Source organism: Microtus pennsylvanicus, chromosome 11 (assembly GCF_037038515.1).
Source record: "Microtus pennsylvanicus isolate mMicPen1 chromosome 11, mMicPen1.hap1, whole genome shotgun sequence".
Lineage (NCBI taxonomy): Eukaryota > Metazoa > Chordata > Mammalia > Rodentia > Cricetidae > Microtus > Microtus pennsylvanicus.
Genome location: NC_134589.1, coordinates 51,974,803 through 51,989,341, shown reverse-complemented (window position 1 = coordinate 51,989,341; position 14,539 = coordinate 51,974,803). Strand labels below are relative to the sequence as shown.

Genomic DNA, 14,539 nt, shown 5'->3' with positions numbered 1-14,539 from the left:
GGGCGGGGCAGGGGGCGGAGACGCTGGGAAAGAGGGAGGCGAAGCTGGGCGGGCGGAACCCTGGGGTTCCTCCGAAGCTGTGAGTGGGGACGGTTTTAGAGGCAGGCGGAGTCCAGGCAAGGCCTGCAAGTCTCGGGGTTCAGAGGAGACGAGACAAGGAAGCCTGATGCGGCGGGGCTGGGGGGCGGGGGCCCTAGACGGAATGGCCGACAGTGAGGAAATGGAAAGGGACCCTACCCCCTGGGATGGAAGTAAGAATAGGAATGGATGAGGAAAGTGGGGGTAGGGGCGCAGTGGAGAAACGGGGGTAGTTGTGCCATCCAGTCTGGACTGTAATCCGGCCTTCATATCTCCCTGCTTTGGTGTAAGACAAATTAATCAGAACCAGGTTTCCAAAAGCCAGTTCCCGCATTTTGCTACTCCTCCAGTCCGCTGTTGACTCTGAAAGACTCCAATAGAGAAACATCTCGGGAGGCAGCACCGGGATAGGAGGGGTGCCGGCCAGATTTAAAGAACTTGGGCCTCAGGCAGGGCAAAACACTGGGGGAGACTTTTTAGGAAGGAGGCTTTGGACCCAAGACACATAGTCTGTCTGCGAAGGAGGAGCAGACCCTCCACGACCCTTTCGCCAAAGGAAACACTTCGCAGTCCGTCAGAGTAGAATCTTTAATGGTTTCCGCCCCCTATGCCTGCTAAACCGCCCCCTTTGCGGGCAGCCTTGGCTTCCTCCACCGCCTCACGCAAGGCCTGGGCAGGGTCTCCGCGGAGCTGTGCCAATGCCCCGCGCAGGGCAGCGGAGCCATCTCCGGTAGAGAGCTTTCGGCCGCTCAAAAAATAATGAGGCAGCGTCCCGGACTCGAGCACTCGGCTCAGCTCATCCAGTAGCCCAAGGCAACAAGCGCCGGCATTTTCCGGCCGCGCTAGGTAGAGCGCAGGGAGCCGCTCGCACGCCCAGTAGAGCAAGGTCCGCAGGAGATAGGGCGCGGCGGCCCGGGTCCCCGCCACCAGCGGGCGCAGCAGCGCCTGGGCCGCCGCGTGTGCTTGAAGCAGCGGCGCGGGGATGCGCGCTTTGAGCGCCAGCTCCTGGCGGGCGAAGCACAGCTGCCATCCAGGGGTGCCCTGCTGCTCCGGGAGGCTGCCCGGCACTAGGTAGAAAGAAGCCGACTCGGATGCCAGTGGACCCGCCCACGAGTGGCTCCGAGCGCTGTCAGGCCAGCCTGTCACAGTCACCACCGGGATCAGGTCGAAGAGCAGGAGGTGGCGTGGGGGCTCCGGAGTTGCCAGGAGGACCGTGGTAACACCCGCGTGGCGAGCAGCGTGAACTAACCGCGGGGCGCCCGGGACCGGGATCAGGGACTCAGCGACCTCAGTCAGTTTAACGAAGAACCATGCAGCCACTTGGGTAGAGCATAATGTAGGCCATGCCTTCGGAGCCTCCGACGGCTTTGGGACTGGCCTTTCGTCGGCTTCCAAGGCGTCACTACTCAGTGTTTTCAATGGTTCAGGAGTTTCAAGATTCATGTCATTGTAAGGCGATTGGGACCCTGAAAGGTTATTAGATTTTTCCACAGATGTGTGCGGCTCAGGCTCAGGGACATGGTCATGTGACTGGTCTACAGCGCTTTCCTGCTCCGTGGGATTCTCTTCGTCATGGGTTTGGTGAGTCAAATCACTTTCTTCTGGGACAGGGGGTCCTAGGCAATCCTGCCAGGCCTCCCGGACCGAAATTCCGCACATCAGCTCTGGAAGGCGGAGCCACGCATAACAGGATTCCAGATCCAGTAACAGCTCAGGCCCAGTGCCATCCAGAGAAAACACAGGCACAAGGAGTGTAAAGCCGGTATCATAATGAGGTCCCCGGGCGTAGGGACCTAAGGGGGCATGCCCTAAATCTAGGGAGCCTTCGCGAATCCCACCACGAAGCAGCAAGAGTTCTGCCTGGGGTGGAAAACGAGGGTCCTGGCGGTGAACTAGACCTAAAGGAAGAAAAGGGATCGTGAAGGTATCATGATCCAAGGCCGGGGTGGGGAATAGTGAGGTTGGGGTTTGCAAATTCCTACAGTTGAGAATTACTTACCGAGCAGAGAGAAGACAAAATCCTTGGCTCGGAGAAGATCAGCTCCAGGCTTGGGCCCTTCACTCCAGCTCTCCTGAACACCCAGCTCCTGAATCAACTGGGTGAGCTCCTGCAGCTGGGCGCCAGAGCAGAAGTCGATGTCCGTGAGCGGCCGGGCTGGGGCTGGGGGTGGCGGGCCCCACCAGGGGGCACTGCCCCACACGGTGGAAGCCATGGTTCTCTATCGTTTGGGGCTAGAGCGAACAGATCGGAGTTAGCCCTGTCCGGCCTTTCTTTTGCTGCCCAAACGTTCTCCAGTTTTTCCGGCCTTCGGAGGTGGAGCAAAGGCCACAGACAGTCCACAAGTGGGTCCTGCAGATGAAGTGTTCCGTGTTTCGTCTTCAAGAAGAACAGATGACTACCTCCTTCGTCCCTTTCTTAGATGCGGGTTGCGGCCCGGTGAATCGGTTCACCTGACTCAGCAGGTAAAAAAATGACTATTTGGGTCCTCCTGGGGAATGCAACAGCCAGTGCCACCACCCTTTCTCCACCTCCCTTTACCTGTTTTTCAGAAGAGGCTTAGTGCTCCACGGCTTTCCGATTAAGGGGTAGTTCAAAAGGTTGTGAGCAGAAAGCACCGTAAAAGAGTCTACAGGTAACTTCCTGATGGCCACATGTCCACGCCCTTTTCTGGAAGCTGTCTGGGAGGTTCTGGACTGGTCCCGCCTCCTGTGAGAGGTCAGTCACGCCTTTCACCCTGCTGGCATGTTGCTACCCTGGGAGTTGTAGTTTGTTTCCCCGCAATACTGGTGCGTTGGGGCCGTCCCTACACACCCTTTCCACTGTGCTAGAGTAGTGCCTACTGGAAGCTGTAGTTTCTTCTCCCCTCCCCTCCCCTCCACATTCAATTTTATTTAATTTAAAATTTATTTTTGAGACTGGGTTTCACTGTGTGGTTCTGGATGGCTTGGAACTCGCTAGGTAGAGCAGGCAACTCATAGAACTCAGCCTGCCTCCTCTTCTGTCTTCTAAGTTCTGGAATTAAAGGCAGACAGAACCATGCTTAGTAAGCATTGCAGCTCGGATGGAAAGGGATCCCTGCTTACATGCTTGTCTTTTTTTTTCTTTTTTACTTTTATAAAAAGTCTTGTTATGTAGCCCAAGATGGCCTAGAATCACTGTGCAGTCCAGGCTGACCCTGAGCTCCTAGCAAGTTTCCTGCTTCAGGTTCCTTGGTGCTGGATTTGCAGGCTCATGCCACTACACCCAGCTGGAAGTTGTTTCGCGACAGCATATTGTTCTGTCTAATCAATCCTACATAAACACTCCCTGGAATTGGAGGCGAGGGATAATTGGTTGAATTTGAATAGTAAACAATAATGAAGAGCCCACACTTCATTCGTGAGGCTCCGTGGTCTCTTAGATGAAGCTCTTTTAAAGAAATTCTGACTTCATTTCAGTTTAGTTTAGGTTATTCACTTGAGGCAAGGCCTCACTGTACAGCTGTGGCTGGCCTGAAACTGCGTAGGTCAGGCTGGCCTTGAACTCCTAGAGATCCACCTACCTCTGCCTCCCAAGGGCTGGGATTAAGGGCTCCTGGTCATTTTAGAGACTATGGTTTAGAAAAATTGTGCTGGGCTTAGGAGGTAGAGACAGGAGGATGGCAGGTTGAAGGCCAGTCTAGGCAATTTAGATTCTCTCTGTAGCTTTGGAGCCTGTTCTTGAACTTGCTCTGTAGACCAGGCTGGCTTTGAACTCATAAAGATCCTCCTGCCTCTGCCTCCCAAGTGCTGGGGTTAAAGGCGTGCGCCGCGGCTGCCCAGCTAGATTCTATTTTTAAAAAGGAAGAAGCTGAGCGAAGTGATACACACCTTTAATACACACTTGGGACACAGAGGCAGGTGGATCTCTGAAAGTTCAAGACCAGTCTGGTTGCATAGAGTTCCAAGACAGCCAGGGCTACATGGTGAGACCTTGTCTAAAAATAATAAAATAAATAATAATAAAATAATAATGATAATAATGCATATGACTCACTCAGGGTCAGAGCTGAGTGAGACAGCTTGAAAAACTTCTCTATGGATTGGTGGGAAGGCATCTTCCTTGAATCAATACTAATACTAAGGCAGGAAACCTACAAGATGACACAGAAGTGGACATCTGAATCCTGGCGGGGGACTGTGACCAACAATGCCCACACCAGACATGCAGAATCATGGCAGGACAAACACATGGGAACCTGAGGCTACGTGGACATAGAAGCTATTAACTGAAGTCCAAAAGGAAACTCGCAGCGATGGTAGCTCAGGCCACAAAAACTAGGGCAGGAAATTACTTTCAGTAACCTATGCTCCCAGAGACCAGAATAAGGGATCAGAATGTAGCACACACACAGGATGGGGCTGGGAGTGTGATAATGGGACAGGCAGTAAACCAGTAAGCATGCAGTAGGCTCGCAGACCAGACCACCCCTCCCCAGGCCGGGACTTCTTACATGCCATCTGCCTCTGATTGTTAACTGGGACGTCTTGAAAAGCTGGAGGATAATGACGTGTGGTGGCTCAAATTTTTAATCCCAGTACAGAGGCAGGAGGACTACCATGAACTAGAGACTCAGCTGCGATGCAGCGTGAGTTCCAGGTGAACCACCCCAAAGCTGGGGTTGGAGGGAGTCTGTAAAGAAACTCCTGGAGGCCGGGAGGTGTTGGCACATGCCTTTAGCCCTTGGAGGCAGAGGCAGGTGGATCTCAGTGAATTCGAGGCCAGCCTGGTCTGCATAGTGAGTTCCAGGACAGCCAGGACTGTTACACAGAGAAACCCTGTCTCAAAACAACAAAACAAAGCAAAATTCCTGGAACCAGAGCTTGCCTGGGAAGCCCAGACTTAAGGGGTTTCAAGTCACTGCCAAGGAGGTACCCTTCCCCTTCAGCCACAATGAGGGAAGCTGAAGGAACGAGGGACGCGGGTTTGTATGTCTGACTATGACCCCTAGAGGCCAGATCAAGAGGAGTCAAGACTGGTTTTGTTTTTGTTTTTTGTTGTTTTTTTTTTTTTTCAGTTTATTTTTGTGTGTGGTTGTTTTACCTGTATGTGTGTCTGTGTACCGTTTGTATGCCTGGAGCTCTTGGAGCCAGAAGATGGCCTCAGACCCCATGGAACTGGAGTTACAGACAGTGGTTAGCCACCATGTAAGCATTAGGAATCGAACCTGAGTTAACTGCCGAGCCATCTTTTCAAGCTTCGTGTATGAGTGTTTTTGCCTACATGTATATCTGGGAGCCATGTGCTTGCCTGGTTCCTTTAGAAATCAGAAGAGAGAACTGGATCCCCTGGAACTGGATTTATGGGCAATTGTGAGCCATTGTGTTGGTGCTGGGAACTGAACAGGGTCCTCTGCAAGAATAGCTAGTAATCTTATTTGCTGAGCCTTCTCTCCAGCCCCTGAAGGCTGGGCTCACAGTTTGGGGGTACCAGGCAAAGGACATTTGTACATATCTTTCTGAGTCACTCTCAAAACCAACAAGGTTCCCTGGGTTTTCTGAAACCCTTGAAGATATTGGTAATAGAAAGTATTTGGTGGCTCACGCCTTTAGTCCCAGCACTCAGGAGGCAGAAGCAGGTGGATATCGGAGTTTGAAGCTATCTTGGTATATAGAGTGAGTTCCAGGACAGCCATGGCTACACAGAAAAACACTGTCTCAAAAAAGAACAAAAAACAAAAAGTAAATAAATAAAAATATTGGGAATGAATGAAATGTTCTTTAAAGAGAACTCTAAAGCATTACTTTCTAATAGAATAGAATTCCCTTTTATTTTATTTTATTATTATTATTTTTTTTTTTTGGTTTTTCGAGACAGGGTTTCTCAGTGGCTTTGGAGCCTGTCCTGGAACTAGCTCTGTAGACTAGGCTGGCCTCGAACTCACAGAGATCCGCCTGCCTCTGCCTCCCGAGTGCTGGGATTAAAGGCGTGCGCCGCCATCGCCCGGCTTCCCTTTTATTTTTTTATTTTTTATTTATTTATTTTTTTTTTGGTTTTTCGAGACAGGGTTTCTCTGTGGTTTTGGAGCCTGTCCTGGAACTAGTTCTGTAGACCAGGCTGGTCTCGAACTCACAGAGATCCGCCTGCCTCTGCCTCCCGAGTGCTGGGATTAAAGGCGTGCGCCACCACCGCCCGGCTTCCCTTTTATTTTTTATTTTTAAACTTTCTCATGTGTGTGTGTGCATGTGTGCACGTGCTCAAGTGTGTGTGGAGGTCAAAAGACTTGTGGAAATCGGTCCTCTCTTTCCAGCATGAATATCCCAGTGATCAAACTCAAGTGATCAGACTTGACTGCTCTGCCCACTCAGACATCTGGCCATCCTCCCTCTTTCTCTTCCTTCCTTCCTTCCTTCCTTCCTTCCTTCCTTCCTTCCTTCCTTCCTCCCTTCCTTCTTCTCCCCTTTTTTTCCTCCTTGTTTTCTTCTTTTTGGAGACAGGGCTTCTTTGTGTAGCCCTGGCTGTCCTGGCACTCACTCTGTAGCCCAGGCTGGCCTCGAACTCACAGAGATCTGCCTGCTCTGCCTCTGAGTGCTGGGATTAAAGGCGTGCGCCACCACTGCAGCTTGCTTCCCCTTTCCCCTAATTACATTTTTATTTTGTGTCTGTGCACATGCGCATTGATATACCATGGCATAACCGCATGAAGAGCTCAAAGGACCTCTTATAGTAACTGATTATTTCTACCCAGGGATCAAACTCACATCAGGCTTGGCAGCCAGTGCCTTGACCCTCTGAGTCCTCTCTTCAGACCCCATGCCTTTTTACTGAGACAGGGTCTCATGAAGTTCAGGTTGTCCTTTACTATGTGTGGTGGTTGACCTTGAACTCCTAACTCTCCTGCCTCTACCTACCAAGTTCTGAGGTTACACACACCACCATATCCAGTCTTTAAAGAAAAGCCCTCAAGTGTGGTGGCTCATATCCATAATTCTAATGCTCAGAAAGTTGAGGCAGGAGAGGTTTGCCTCCAATCTGAGACCAGCCTGCACTTATAGGGACAGTCCCTTCAGCAAGTCAGAAGTATCGCCATTGGCGAGTCAGAAGTATTGCTATCAGCGAGTCAGAAGTATCACCAGATGTCTTTGCCTCCCAAAACCAGATGGAAGCTCTGCTGGCCTGGACCAGGCACCTGGATAGGTCATGTGGTCTTTGATTCCCGCCAGAAACAGTAACTGGCAGGGGAAATTGTGAAACCCTGTCTCCTATGTACCCTTGTCAAGAGGCAAGTTACACAACAGAGTGAACATCAGGATAGCCCAAGCTACAGTATGTGTGTGTGTGTGTGTGTGTGTGTGTGTGTGTGTGAGAGAGAGAGAGAGAGAGAGAGAGAGAGAGAGAGAGAAGACAGTACCTCCCTTCTCCTGTAAAAAAGCCAGGCATAGTGGTGGTGCATGCCTATAATTCAGCACTCATGACGCTAAGGCTACATGGGTTGCAGGTCCATGGTTGTGAGGCCAGCATAGCCTATAGAATGAGTTCATAGCTAGCCTGGGCTACATAGCAAAAATCTGTCTTAAATTTTTTTCCTGGGGCTGGAGAGATGGCTCAGTGGGTAAGAGTACTGACTGCTCTCCTAGAGGACTGGGGTTCAATTCCCAGCACCCACATGGCAGCTCACAACTGTCTGTGACTCCAGGGTCCAGGAACCTCACACAGATATACATATAGGCTAATACACCAATAAAATAAAATTAAAAAAAATTTTCTATAATAGAAATGTCCTGAGTCTGTAGCTGTCAGAACTTAAAAATGTAGACACTGAAGAAGAGAATGGGAATTGTTTTTGTCTTTTGCCACAGGCTCTTGCTATATAGTTCTATGTGGACTCAACCTGAAAATAACCTTGCCTTGGTCTTCTGCATTCTGATCTTACAGGCATGCACACCCTACCCAGCTCATGTATATATATTTTGGAGACTGAGTCCATGTAGCCGTGTAGACCAGGCTGGTCTTGAACCCACGGAGATCCACCTACCTCTGCCTCCTGAGTGCTGGGATTAAAGGCATTCACTGCTATGCCCATCTTAAATTCAATTTTTTATGTGTGGATAATTGTCTGCATATATATCTGTGTACCAGGTGTGCAGTGCTCACAGAGACCAGATGATGAGATGGCATCGAGGCCCTGGAACTGGAGTTACAGACTACTGCGAGCCACCAGGTGAATGCTGTGAATTACAGATGGCTGTCTCTCCAGTCCTCTCAGAATCTTTTTTTTTTTTTAATTTTTGAGACAGGATTTCAAGTAACCCATGTTGATCTTGACATCATTATATGGCTTCAGATGTCTTTGAACTCCTAAACCTCCTGCCTCCATTCACCAAGGTGTGCAACACAACACTTGGTGAGAATTTTAAATTTTAATTGACATCCTAACAGTTACATTTGAATAGTGGCTACTATCTTTGTTCCTGACACACAACTCTTGAGCCTGGAAGACAACGGGCTTGACTATGGAGCTGTGGAGGAAGAAAAGGCATGCAATCCATGTCTCTAAGATGAGGACGGCCGATGGAAGTAGTAGCGCTGGGATGGAGAGCCTCAAACAACCACAGAATGCTTCTCTTGCCTCTTTATTTCTGATGCGTATTTGCCCCCTCATTGTCCAAGGTCCTCATCACATTTTGATATCCCCATTCCTTCTGGGTTGCCTCTGAGTTTTGGGATGCTTCTGGATGAGGGCGCCTAGGAGACAGAGCTTTGCACTTTTCCCTGCTAGTTACTAACTGTTTCTGGCGGGCATCAAAGACCACGTGACCTGTCCGGGTGCCTGGTCCAGGGCAATGGGACTTCTGGCCGAGTTGGGGAGGTACAAACATCTGGCGATACTTCTGACAGGTCGAAACAGCTGTGTCTATGGTGTGGTATACCCAGTCTTGGCTGTCTAGCTGTCGGGAGGGAGGCTGTAGCTCAATCAGGACAGGGACCTCTGAAAAAGTTTTCAGGTCAGGGGAGAGCATTTGGTCCTTGGAAGGGCAGGAGCTTTGGTTGACTGGGACAGAAGTGCAGGGCACATGCTGCTCTGTAATGTCCTTCTGAGAAGTCACCTTACCTTCAAGGGATTCCACTGGGGAAGATGTCAGTTTTAGTGTTTGAAATGGGCCCAAGACTTGGGCAGAATCAGTACCTGGAGCAAAGCTTGTTTTTTTGTTGAGGCCAGACTCTGGGATAAGGCCTGAGTCCTTACAGAGGCCAGCTTTCTGGGTAAGGCCTGGAGTCTTGAAGCCAGAGCCTTGGCCAAGTGCTGGGTCCTGCTGACAGCCAGAATCTTGATCAATTGCTGGGTACTCCTGAAGGTTAGGATCTTGGCCGTATTCTGAACTGTAAACGCCAACATCTTGGTTAAGGTCTGATCGTTTTTCTGCTGTGGTGACATTGATTAGGCCAAGACTGTTGTGGGAGCCAGTGTCTTGGTTTAGAGCTGGGACTCTGTAGATTCCAGGAGCCTGGGTAAAGCTTAAATTCTTATTTTCTCCTGAGTCTTGTGTGAGACCTGAGCTCTTATGGAGGCAAGAGGTTTGGACAAGACCTGGGCTCTTGGGGGAACTAGATTCTTGGATAAATCCAGAGTTTTTATTAATTTCAGGGTCTTGGGTATGGCTCGGGATCTTCTGTGGTCTAGTGTCTTGAGTCAGGTTTACACTCCTGCAGACTCCTGGATGTTGTACACTTCCTAAACCATTGTTACCTCCAGAATCTCGAAGGGGGTCTGGCCTCTTTTGGTCAGTTACTAGGGAGACACCTTTATTTTTGTTGATTACAGTGTCTTGGTTAACCGCAACATTTCTGTAGATGACAGAGTCTTGCATAAAACGCAAAGTCCTCGGAGCAGATGTTTGATTGAATATTATATTCCTGTGAAGGCTGGAAGGCTGCAGGAAACCTAAGTTCCTAAGAACACCAGCATCTGAGCTCCTTAGGCCGAAATCTTGAGTGATAGCTAGATTCTTTTGAAGGCAAGCGTCTTGGGAACTGCTTGGATTCATGCAGAGGTAAGACTCTTGAACACAGCCTGGAAGCTTATAGTAACCTGAGTTCTTGTGGAGGCATGGATTTGGGGCAAGGCTTGGGTTCTTCTGGTGTTCCGGATTTGGGGCAAAGGCTGGGTTCTTCTGGATTCCTGGATTTGGGAAAAGGCCTGGGTTCTTCTGGATTCCTGGATTTGGGAAAAGGCCTGGGTTCTTCTGGAGTCCTGGATTTGGGAAAAGGCCTGGGTTCTTCTGGAGTCCTGGATTTGAGGCAAGGCCTGGGTTCTTCTGGTGTTCTGGATTTGGGGCAAAGGTTGGGTTCTTCTGGAGTCCTGGATCTTTGTTAAGGCCTGGGTTCTTCTGGATTCCTGGATTTGGGAAAAGGCCTGGGTTCTTCTGGAGTCCTGGATTTGAGGCAAGGCCTGGGTTCTTCTGGTGTTCTGGATTTGGGGCAAAGGTTGGGTTCTTCTGGAGTCCTGGATCTGGGAAAAGGCCTGGGTTCTTCTGGATTCCTGGATTTGGGAAAAGGCCTGGGTTCTTCTGGAGTCCTGGATTTGAGGCAAGGCCTGGGTTCTTCTGGTGTTCTGGATTTGGGGCAAAGGTTGGGTTCTTCTGGAGTCCTGGATCTGGGAAAAGGCCTGGGTTCTTCTGGATTCCTGGATTTGGGAAAAGGCCTGGGTTCTTCTGGAGTCCTGGATTTGAGGCAAGGCCTGGGTTCTTCTGGTGTTCTGGATTTGGGGCAAAGGTTGGGTTCTTCTGGAGTCCTGGATCTTTGTTAAGGCTTGGGTTCTTCTGGTGTTCTGGATTTGGGGCAAAGGTTGGGTTCTTCTGGAGTCCTGGATCTTTGTTAAGGCTTGGGTTCTTCTGGAGTCCTGGATCTTTGTTAAGGCTTGGGTTCTTCTGGAGTCCTGGATCTTTGTTAAGGCTTGGGTTCTTCTGGAGTCCTGGATCTTTGTTAAGGCTTGGGTTCTTCTGGAGTCCTGGATCTTTGTTAAGGCTTGGATTCTTCTGGAGTCCTGGATCTTGGGTAAGACTTGAGTTCCTGGGAACTCCAGAATCGTTGACAAGGGTTGGGGTTGTTTGAAGGCCAAAGTCTTGGTTAAAGTTTTGATTCTCAGGGTTTAGGGGTTGGACTAAGGTTTGAGAAATAGTGGAGAACTGAGGAGGGATAGAGAAGTGAGCAGCCTGAGGAGACTTGGATGCTGAGAGAAAGGCAGGGGTTTGCGCTAGGTTGGGGGGCTTCTGAAGGGTAGATTGAGGAAGCACAAACGTTCTGGGAGAAACAAGGGGCAGAGCAAGAGTACATGGTGAGGGCGTGGGGGGCATTTTGTACTGAGCAGTGCTTGGAGAATGAAAACAAGGCTTAGAAGGAGTGGCATCCTGTGTGTAGACCAGGAACTTGGGGTAGACTGGCGCCTGGGAGTCTCTGTCTTGGCTCTCAGAACAGCAAGGATGAAAGCTGCAGAAAGGGAAGGTCTTGGGCTGGGAGAACTTATCTTTGGCATTATCTGAGATCTTCCATTCCATGTTCCCCAACTCCATGTAACCAAGTATAGAGCCGGCGGGAGGCTCAGCACTGTCTTCCCCATGCTGCTTTCGTGCTTGTTCAGCAGTGCCAGAATTTACCAGACCCTTCACTTTGTGGGGCCTGGGGATGTTCAAGTCCTTCCCAAAACACCTCGAGCTTTGGGAGCTGTACTTACAGGAGACGTTCTGCTTTACTTGGCGAGCATCATAAACCGTATGGCCAGTGGAGAGGTGGGGGTAAAAGGAAGTCAGCGTAGAAGGAACGGGAGGTAGGGTAGGGGTAGAGGTGGTGACAGGGACTTGAGCAGAGGCTTGGGAAGTCGTCATGGTCATAGACAGCGCTAGAGCAGGATCTGGGGCACAGACTGGGACAGGGGCCAGACCACAAGGGGCTGGGGCAGAGGTTGGGCTAGGCCCTGGGGTATGGGCACACGAGGGAAGTAGGGAATGGGATGGCCCATGTGCTGAGGCTGGAGATGTTTGCTCAGGTCCTTCAGCGTGGGGGTGGGTCAAGGTGTGTACTAGAATTTGGACTGGGTCATGGCCTTGGGACTGGAAGGAAGCATCAGCAGGAGCCTGGATTGGGAGTTGAGGTGATGTGTGGGTTGAGGTTTGCTTGGGGTTGTGGGCTGGCCCCTGGAGTGTGATAGGGGGCTGGATCTGGGACTGGGCCTGATCGAAGGTATGGGTTTTACTATGGGTTGGGGCCTGGACTGGGGGATAGGACAGGGTGGGGGCTGGGGGTAAAGCCTTGGCTGGTATTGGGCCTCCACTGAGGGCTGGGATAGGAGCTGAGGTAAAATCTGGCGCGTGGGCTGGTGGGGTCTGGGCTGAGGTATACTCAAGGCCCTGTGCCCTTAACTGAGTGCGTTTTGAAGGCCGAGTCTGGGACTGAGTGGAGGGGAGCTGTTGAGAGTTGGTTGAGGAAGTGGTTAGGGCCTGGGCCAGAGTGTGGGGTGGGCTGTCATCTGACTTAGTCTTGTTCTCCTGGGGTGAGGAAGGTGGAAGTATGTTCGTGTTCAGCTGGCATATCTTTGGAATCTGGGGAGAAACCTCTGACCTGAAAAACAAAGACGCCTGAGTCTTCATGACTGTGGCCTGAGGGGATTCCCCAGCTCCCATCAGTTCCTCTTTCCACAGTTCCCACGGATCTTCTGTAGGAGCTCTGCCATGTCCACACTGTGGTGGCATCCAGCAGCACCTAGAAACGTTCTCGTCATTTGTGTCTGGTATCCAAGAGTCCAAGTGTCTGAGATGCCCCAGGAGGAAACCGGGGCCATGAAATCGGGAAGGCATCCTTGAGCACAGGTTCTTGGGGTCCGTGATGCAGCGCATGTACATGGGGCGGCTGCTCAGACCAGCAGCTAGTTTGTCTGCAGGGAAAGACAGGTACCCGGTGGGAACTGGGACTGGAGCAAAGGGGACAAGCCACATACCCGGGAGACCATGCAGGCGCCCACTCACCTTTGGGGAAAAAGTGATGGAAAAGAATCCGCAGTGAGTTCTTCAGATGCTTCCAGAGCTGAGGGAAGCAGAGGAAGGAGAGCCCAGAAGTGAGGCGAACCCCGAAGGCTGACATTTGTCTGACCGTATCCTAGCAGCCCTTCCACTTTAGCCCCTCGAACACCCCAGATCTCAGGCTAAGCATGGTGGCACACACCTGTAATGACAGCACTCAGGAGACTGAGGCAAGGAGATCTTAATCCTTAAATTTGGAATTCAAATCGAGCCACATAGTGAGACTTTGTCTCAAAACAAACAAGCAAAGGAAGCCCAGAGCCCCCTCTACCTGCTGTCCAGACCCTGCCCCCTCCACCCCGATGCCCAGACCCTGCCCCTCCACCTGATGCCCAGACCCTGCCCCCTCCACCTGATGCCCAGACCCTGCCCCCTCCACCCCGATGCCCAGACCCTGCCCCCTCCACCTGATGCCCAGACTCTGCCCCCTCCACCTGATGCCCAGACCCTGCCCCCTCCACCTGGTGCCTAGACCCTGCCCCCTCTACCTGATGCCCAGACCCTGCCCCCTCCACCTGGTGCCTAGACCCTGGCCCCTCCACCTGATGCCCAGACCCTGACCCCTCCACCTAGTGCCTAGACCCTGGCCCCTCCACCTGGTGCCTAGACCCTGGCCCCTCCACCTGATGCCCAGACCCTGCCCCCTCCACCCCGATGCCCAGACCCTGCCCCCTCCACCTGATGCCCAGACTCTGCCCCCTCCACCTGATGCCCAGACCCTGCCCCCTCCACCTGGTGCCTAGACCCTGCCCCCTCTACCTGATGCCCAGACCCTGCCCCCTCCACCTGGTGCCTAGACCCTGGCCCCTCTACCTGATGCCCAGACCCTGACCCCTCCACCTAGTGCCTAGACCCTGGCCCCTCCACCTGATGCCCAGACCCTGACCCCTCCACCTAGTGCCTAGACCCTGACCCCTCCACCTAGTGCCTAGACCCTTCCCTGACCAGAGTCACCACATTGATTCCCACGTTGAGCAAGATGAAGCTGCCCAGAATCAGCAGAATTGAATCTCCTAAATCTTGGCATCTCCTGAGGTTGGTGCCAGAGCATGGTTGGGCTCCGTGGTAGACTTGTTCACCCATGACCTGGGGTCCTAGGACTACCTGGGCCCCATGGCCCCTACATACTAGGAAGCAGACTTCCCTAGTGAGGGAGGGAGAAGGCCTGCATCATAATGGAGCAGGTGGTTGGGATCACAATGGGACGGTGGAAGAGAAGGGTCCAGGATGAAGCTCCCTAGTAACCAGGTCCTAGCAACCTAAACCTATAGGTCAGCACCCCTCCGTTTTATCAACTATCCCCCCACAGCGAGCTGAGGTCATCCCTCCTGCAGTAGAAGCCCAGTGTCTCAGCCCTTGGTCTCTCAAGACTGGGAAGCCCTGGCTGAGTCTAGAGCCTTGGTGGTCTTCCTGTGCTTGGTCTCTCAAG

The 14,539-nt window shown here is 51.7% G+C and overlaps 2 protein-coding genes and 1 long non-coding RNA gene across 4 annotated transcripts; 1 reads left to right on the top strand and 2 right to left on the bottom strand.

Moving 5' to 3' along the window:
• Positions 1 to 647: 647 nt before the first annotated feature.
• On the bottom strand, positions 648 to 2,759 carry Tmem102 (transmembrane protein 102). Its single transcript, XM_075991986.1, has 2 exons — positions 2,078 to 2,759; positions 648 to 1,976 (listed from the first exon to the last, which is right to left on the bottom strand). The coding sequence occupies exons 1-2, from the start codon at positions 2,289 to 2,291 to the stop codon at positions 667 to 669; spliced, it is 1,524 nt and encodes a 507-aa protein (XP_075848101.1). The 5' UTR covers positions 2,292 to 2,759; the 3' UTR covers positions 648 to 666.
• Positions 2,453 to 8,703, top strand: LOC142860563 (uncharacterized). 2 transcript variants are annotated; one of them, XR_012912362.1, is made up of 3 exons: positions 2,453 to 2,541; positions 2,629 to 2,711; positions 8,177 to 8,703. It is a non-coding gene; the product is annotated as an uncharacterized LOC142860563 (long non-coding RNA). The 2 variants fall into 2 exon arrangements; XR_012912361.1 differs by having other exon boundaries at positions 2,629 to 2,794.
• Positions 8,671 to 14,193, bottom strand: Spem3 (SPEM family member 3). The gene is made up of 5 exons (XM_075991985.1): positions 14,056 to 14,193; positions 13,059 to 13,114; positions 11,064 to 12,913; positions 10,272 to 10,451; positions 8,671 to 10,127 (listed from the first exon to the last, which is right to left on the bottom strand). The coding sequence occupies exons 1-5, from the start codon at positions 14,191 to 14,193 to the stop codon at positions 8,671 to 8,673; spliced, it is 3,681 nt and encodes a 1,226-aa protein (XP_075848100.1).
• Between the last annotated feature and the right edge of the window lie 346 nt (positions 14,194 to 14,539).

What these genes read in the sequence shown, in the direction of transcription:
- Tmem102 (XM_075991986.1), bottom strand. Translation starts at nt 2,291, where the DNA reads ATGGCTTCCACCGTGTGGGGCAGTGCCCCCTGGTGGGGCCCGCCACCC. An exon ending in TTTTGTCTTCTCTCTGCTCG is followed by an intron (nt 1,977 to 2,077) that starts GTAAGTAATTCT and finishes TTCTTCCTTTAG; the next exon opens with GTCTAGTTCACCGCCAGGAC.
- Spem3 (XM_075991985.1), bottom strand. Translation starts at nt 14,193, where the DNA reads ATGGGTGAACAAGTCTACCACGGAGCCCAACCATGCTCTGGCACCAAC. An exon ending in GAATCAATGTGGTGACTCTG is followed by an intron (nt 13,115 to 14,055) that starts GTCAGGGAAGGG and finishes TGCTTCCCTCAG; the next exon opens with CTCTGGAAGCATCTGAAGAA. An exon ending in AGGACTCCAGAAGAATCCAA is followed by an intron (nt 10,452 to 11,063) that starts GCCTTAACAAAG and finishes AGAAGAACCCAG; the next exon opens with GCCTTTTCCCAAATCCAGGA.